Source organism: Capsicum annuum, chromosome 4 (genome assembly GCF_002878395.1).
Source record: "Capsicum annuum cultivar UCD-10X-F1 chromosome 4, UCD10Xv1.1, whole genome shotgun sequence".
In the NCBI taxonomy this organism is placed as follows: domain Eukaryota; kingdom Viridiplantae; phylum Streptophyta; class Magnoliopsida; order Solanales; family Solanaceae; genus Capsicum; species Capsicum annuum.
Window position 1 is genome coordinate 145,486,519 of NC_061114.1, and position 6,910 is coordinate 145,493,428.

The following is a 6,910-nucleotide window of genomic DNA, read 5'->3' on the forward strand; positions in this document are numbered from 1 at the left end:
TTTGCACAATGTCCAAACCACAACATGACGGACTTGCACTTGAAGGAGACTTTGTACAAAGCTTTCAACTCTTTGACAAAGCCAATCGTAGAAAATATTGCAGTTGATTCGTTCATTGATCTCTCTTTCATTGATGCTTATAACATGTTGAATTGAATGACCAAGTAGAGTTGGGCTTGGCATACTAGGGATTCTGTAGTGGCTAGCTCTACTATTAATGGTTGTGTAACTGCAGAGTAGCGCAGAAGTGATGAGGAACGAGACTAGGAAATGACCCACTTAAAGACACAAATGGACCTCCTCACCAAGTACTTGCTGTCAGGCAAGACCGAAATGGCTAAGGTTGTGGAATCTCAGGGTAGTGTTGCTACAGGTGCGATGCAGAGGCAAACTATATGAGTAATCAGGGGGTTTCCAAGGAAATAGCTAAGGGAACTAACGTTGGAACTTCTGTGACAAGCCTGTTAATAAAGATAGGGAGCAGGGACACTGGAGAAACAATAATGATAGGAGTGGTTTGTATGTTCCTCCTCGAAGTAGGGATGCTGCAACAACTTGTTCCAGCAAGATGTCTATGGAGGGATATGATGGAAAAGTTGTTGAAGGGAGTTGAAGCGACCAACTCAGATGTAACTACTATGAAGAGTGAATTCTCTACCCTTAGTCTGTTGGTTAGCTCACACTCTGCGTCTATTAAGCAGTTGGAGCAGCAAATGGACCAACTTTCTGCTACACTAAACCAAAGAAAAACTGGTACTTTACCTAATAATATGGTTCAAAACCCGTAAAATGGTGGTTCATGTATGGCGATTACCACTTGGAGTGGTAAGTTGTTATGTGACCCCTCTGTGGGCAAATTTGTAGAAAATAAGGTAAGTATTGATAAACCCGAAGAAAGTAGTCCAGTGGATTCTGAGAAGCTGGATGATTTTATTGATATTTCAGACAAAGAAGATTAGAAGGAAGAGGAAATGGTATGAAATAATATCCCTATATCGCCACCTCTCTTTCCTCAACGATGGAAGAAAAAGCTCGATGAGGAAAAACTTTTCAAGATCATGGCTATGCTCAAGCAATTGATGATTAATGCACCTTTGGTTGAGGCACTTGAACAAATGCCAGGCCATGCCAAGTTCATGAAAGACCTTATCCCAAAGAAGAGGAAGGTCAGGAGTGAGCAGATGGATAATCTCCAACATTATAGTGCGGTTTCCACATGATTCTTATTGCAAAAGAAGGCTGACCCAGGTGCATTCACTTCTCCATGCAAGGTTGGGTCTTTGGATGTTGCAAAGGCATTATGTGATTTAGGTGCCAGCATGAATTTGATGCCACTTGTTGTATGGAAGAAGCTGGGTTTGGAAGATCAAACACCTACTATTATACAACTGGTGATGGCAGATAGGTCAATAAAGTGGCCTGTTGGAATTTTGCATGATGTGTTGGTAAAAGTAGCAGACTTTATTCTTCCTGTTGATTTTATGGTACTGCATTGTGATGTGGACTTCAAGGTACCCATTATCTTGGGATGGTCACTCTTCGCAATAGGAAGATTAATAGTTGGCGTGGACAACAGGATTTGGCACGGTAAAAAGGAGGCAAAATTCAAAATACATCAACCCGTGTCACAACAAAATGATATGAATGTCTTCCCAATCATTGATGTCTTCAATGAGGATGAAAAAGGGGTATCAATAGGTTGTCTTGGCGAATTCTGAGTATTCAAGAGAACCCAGTCATGCCGCGATAGTAAATCAGGCGCTAATGGGAGGCAACCCAGTATTTTTATGTTCGAGCAAGTGGTTTTATTTTTTAAATTAGAACTTAGTATAGAGAAGGTAAAAAATGAAAAAGGGTCAGCTGGAAGGTTATGACGACATTCGTGACAAGCCATCACAACTGTGACAAGCTATCACGAATGTCGTCAACTAGATTAGACTTTAGAAATTCTCTACCTACTATTGATGACGATCTTGATGGGCTATCACAATCGTGACAAGCCATCACATATCGTCGTTAGCACAAAGCCTAAAATCTAAAAACTGGGCCTAATATTAATCAGATCCAACCCGACCCAAATCACGAGCCTTTTCCAATTTACACCATTTTTAACTTCTTTTTCTTTAGTAATTTCTTTTCCTTAGTTAAAATAGTTTCCATTCATGGCAAAACACTTGAGCAAAACATGTTTAATTTGTGTGTTGTTTGCACTTAAGAATCAAGAACATCCTCTTCCTTCACACCTTTTCTTGTGAGTGGCACTAGACTAAAAGCTCCACCAGGTATACTCTACTTCAATACTTCTTTGCTTGTGATGTATGGTGAATAAAAGCTAACTCAATTCCTTAATGTGATTTAACCAAGGTCAAACTTGGAAAATGGATAAAATTGCACCTAAGGTATGCTGTATAAGCCCAATGGTTGAAAAGATAGCTCACGATTCAAATTTAAGTAAGTCTTCAGCAAGAATGGGGACCAAAAATTTAGTTAAAGTTAAAAGTGGGTTCTAATAAGTTTGACGACATCCATGATAGGATATCACCATCATGATGGCTTATTAGGAATGTCGTCAAAATCTGACCAAACTGAAGTTGGTTCTGGATAGAGCTAACGACAATCGTGATGGGCTATCTCAATTGTGACAACCTATCATAAAGGTCGTCAGAAATTGTTAAAAGTTTTTTGGGTTCTATCTGAGGTTGACGACAACAGTGATAAGCTATCACAGTCTTGACGGTTTGTCACAAATTGTTTTCGCACCTGGGGTCTGAAACATAAATAATCTTAAATTATTTATGTACCTGTGTTTGTGATCTTTAGGATTGACTAACAATCTTCTAATATCGCTAGGTACTCTAAAATGGCACCAAAAATAAAGAGTCCCACAGAACCAAATAAAGCAGCAAAAGATGATGTATATCATACGCTCCTCAATGAGGAATCTGACTATGAGGAGGAGGAACCCTTCCTCAGAAAGCTAATGAAGAAGCAGAGTCCAAAGAAAAATCCACCACCTCCACCAACTGAGGTGAAGAACAGTGATGATACTGAGTCGATCACAACTTCTGAGCAGGAGGGATCTAAAAAAGGTGAGTCTAAACAACATGAGTCTAAACATGCTGAAGCTGATGAGGAGGATCAAGAAGAATCTGAAGAATTTGAGTTCGAAGAAATAGCTTCTAGGTCCCCATCCACTGAGCAACAAGATAATGAAGAGTCTCTCCCTGGAAGGACTCTTATCAAATGTAAGAACCCAAAATTAAGGAAAAATACTAGATGGAAAATCCCTAGAGCTGAAGATATCTATATTTCTGGGTCACAAAGAACTGATAGAAAGAACGCGAAGTGGCCAATCAAAGAAGAAAAAATGATCATCACAAAAGGGTTTAGCAGATACCTTCAAGTGGACGAGAAATTTAAGGAATACAGCTTAGGACAAACTACATAAAGGGGAGGTATATTTTGCCCCACACTGGTTCAGGAGTTCTATGTGAATTACCAAGCCTAGTTGGAGAATATGTGAAAAGCAATTGAAAAAGTAGCAGATCAACCTCTTCTAGTAAGAGTTTGGCTGAGGGGTGTAAGCGTTGATGTTTCAACTATAGCCATTAACAGATTCTTGCAGGGCCCCGACTTCATGCCGCAGGCCACCACACCTTCATTTTATGCTGGAATAAAGAATAAGGACAAACTACATCCTTGGTTGGCCAACATCATCACTGAAGAAGAACCAGCTTGGGTGAAAAACCCAAATGAGAGAATCTATAAGTCCTTGTTAACTCAGGAGGCAAAAATTTTATAGGGCATAGTGCAAGTTTGGCTAATGCCTACTGAGGGAGACAATATTCTTAGCGCTAACCAGGATATTTTGGTAGAAAGTTTGGTCCAGCATCTTTCCTTCAACTTGGGGGAAATCATTGCAGATGAGATGAAGATCATGAATCGAGGGTCGACACTACTTATCCTTTTTCGTGTCTATTTACAGAGTTGTACAGAGCAGCTGAGGTGCCAAAGATTATGGGAGCTGATGAAGATGCTCGTGCCTAGAAGACTCATAACCCCATCTGATTGGATGAGATTTAGCTGGGACTTAAACTTGACAAGGGGGCAGAGGTAGTAGCGGAACCAGCGGTTACATATGTAGAAGCAGCACCTCAGGTTGATGTATAGGATTCTTTAGCACAGGAAGCTTCAGTGCCTAAGATTGAAGCCAATCCCTCAGTTCCTCTAGTAATAATAGGTTTTGTATTTGAGCCTATTGATATCAAGAAGGTGGCTAAGCAACCAAAGTGGTACGGGGCCCAGCCATATGCCTTCTCCAAACAGTTTGCCACTATTATGGATAGAAGAATCAAGGCTGTACTAGAGCCTTTTGTGATATTTACTGCGTGAGTTGCAGATTTGGAGAATAGATTTGATGCCCGGGCAAAAGAGATGACAGTTGTTGATCGTGATATAGTCAAGGCTGCATTGGATAAGTTTAAGGTTGAGGTTGGGGTGCTACAATAGAACAAAATTATGATTCCAACAGTTCTAGATATGGAAGAATTAGAGAAAAAAATTCCTATACTTAATCTCATTGCAGAATCCCTGAAGAAAAAGAAGAAAAATATGGAAAATAAAGGGAAGAATAAGAGAGAAGAGCCAGATAGTGAAGAAGAAAGAAAAACGAAAAAGAAGGTAAAGAAAAAGGCAGAAAAAGAAAAGTAGAAAAAGGCAAGATTAGAGTCTATGGATGATAATGAGAAATTGAAAGCAGCCATTCGAGCTAAGGCAGTAGGTGCTTCATCTAGCCAGGCTCTGACCACCGCCAGGCCAGATGCTCCTAATGGGGAGAAGACAATAAATGATATAGTAGCAGGGTCAAAGACCCAGAATCCACATGCTTGACTATCTTAAGTTATACCCTAACCCTTAGTGCATTTTATTTTTGAGAATTAAGTTGAGGGTGTAGGGTAAATTGTTGTTATAACATATTGAATAGATAATTAGGAGTAGTACAAGTACTTGAGGCAGTTGGCTTATTTTGTAATTTATAAGTTCTTCTCCAGCGGTCTGATCTATTATGTACTGTTTGAATTGCATCTATTGTGACCACTCTATAGCTTTTTGTGGCTTTAGTATGGCAAATGAATAACCTATGTTAAACAAAGAATGAACCGGATAAGTAGTAATATGTAAGATACTTGTGTGTCATGTGTGTGTAATGTCTTGGTCATTTCCTGTTGTGCTTTGAATCTAGAAATTTCCTGGTTAGTCATGCCATGGTCATCAGTTAGGCGTTAGGAAAGGATCATAGGCCGTTTTTACATGTTAGCCCACGTTAGCCTAAATGACCTTCCCAATGTGAATAATATCCCTTGCTCCCCCTCTGAGCCTAAATAGCCTATTTTTTTTCTTGTGCACCTTTCACCTTCCCGTTTATATCACAATGAACCTGTCTTGGCCCTGGTCCTCCTTGGATACTGTGCACCTTGACTTAGGCAAATAACCTAAGTGGAGGGTAGCTTTATAGAGGTGCGTGATGGAATCTGTGTATAAAGAGAGGTAGAATGAGAAGGATGAATAAAGCGTTGGGTGTGGTGAAAAAAATAAGAAAAGAGAAAACTGTGTGCTGATTCATAGAAAGATAATCAGTTAATTGAAAAGACCGCATCCATCTTGAGCACATATGATCAATAAAAAAGGGAAGAAAAGAAGGTTAAGAGTTGAAACCCCTAAGGTCTAATGTAGTGACAAGTAGGCTTAGTCACTTTGAAATATCCATGAATATCATACCATCCCCAAGCCTACGTTACAAGCTTAAGAAAAGACCTATAGTGATGAAGGAATGAAATATCCGTGAATATCATACCTATTTGAAGACTTAGGTACTGACTATAAGGGAAAGCCTATGGCATTTGATACGCAATGTTGGAACTTCATTCTGAGAGTGAGTCTTGTGTTTATCCCTGTGTGTATAAATTTTGACATGAGTGAAAAAAGGATTTCTTTGTTGTGAGGGAATACTAGGTATGTTTCTAACCACTGTCTTGTTAGGATAATGTGATTTGGGTATGTGCTAGGTTGCTATTGCTAAAATTTTTGCCATATCTTGATCCTTGTGAGTTGCAATGATGTTTTCAATAATAGACCTAGTTGCTCTTACTTTGAGTATCCTTGGAGATGGTGCATGTATTTTGAACTGATATGAGTTGTTAGATACCAAATTCTACTTTGTATACTCTTAGTTACATTAAGGTTGCTTGAGGACAAGAAATTGTTTAAGTTGTGGGTGTTGATGTGAGAGGCCATTCTAACATATTTGAAGCTTTTTAACTCTAAATAATTGCAAAGTCTTGAGAAACTTTAGTTGTTTCTAATTAGTTTACTTTGGTTTTGCAGTAAAACTAGAGGAGAAGGAGAACCACAAATAAAAGAAGCAAAAACTATAAAATTGGAAGCAAATGAAGAGCTAAGTGTGGCTTACAACTTCCAAGACATGTCATCAGCCTTGTGATAGGCTGTCAAGGATGTCGTCAAACTTAAACAAAAGAGAGGAGTTGCAGGAAGTTTTATAACGACCTTCATGATACACCATCGAGATCCTGATAGGCTGTCACTATCATCGACAACCTTAGGCAACAGAAGCTAAATTTGAAGAGAAGCTGACGACGTCCGTAATAAGTCATCCAAATCATGATAGGCCATCACAATCGCCGTCATTTATTTCGAAGAATATCTAAAACTTTAATTTTATTTCCTTATTTAGGGTTAACTATTTAAATCCTTCTTTTAAGGTTTTTCATTTTTCCATCAATTAATTGACATATCCTACAACATATAACTTTTTTCTTCTCTCTCTCTCTCGAAAACAGATATTTTGGTGGTTTGCCTTGTTATTCAATTGAAATAATCTTTTAAATTCTTT

At 38.8% G+C, this 6,910-nt stretch overlaps 1 protein-coding gene across 1 annotated transcript; it reads left to right on the forward strand.

Moving 5' to 3' along the window:
* Nucleotides 1-1,058: 1,058 nt before the first annotated feature.
* Nucleotides 1,059-1,718, forward strand: LOC107868939. Its single transcript, XM_016715546.1, has 2 exons — nt 1,059-1,166; nt 1,239-1,718. Exons 1-2 carry the CDS (start codon nt 1,059-1,061, stop codon nt 1,716-1,718), a joined length of 588 nt encoding a protein of 195 aa, XP_016571032.1.
* Nucleotides 1,719-6,910: the final 5,192 nt, after the last annotated feature.

Coding starts and splice junctions, on each gene's coding strand:
- LOC107868939 (XM_016715546.1), top strand. CDS start 1,059: ATGGCTATGCTCAAGCAATTGATGATTAATGCACCTTTGGTTGAGGCA. Junction 1,167..1,238: donor TTATCCCAAAGAAGAGGAAG/GTCAGGAGTGAG, acceptor TTGCAAAAGAAG/GCTGACCCAGGTGCATTCAC.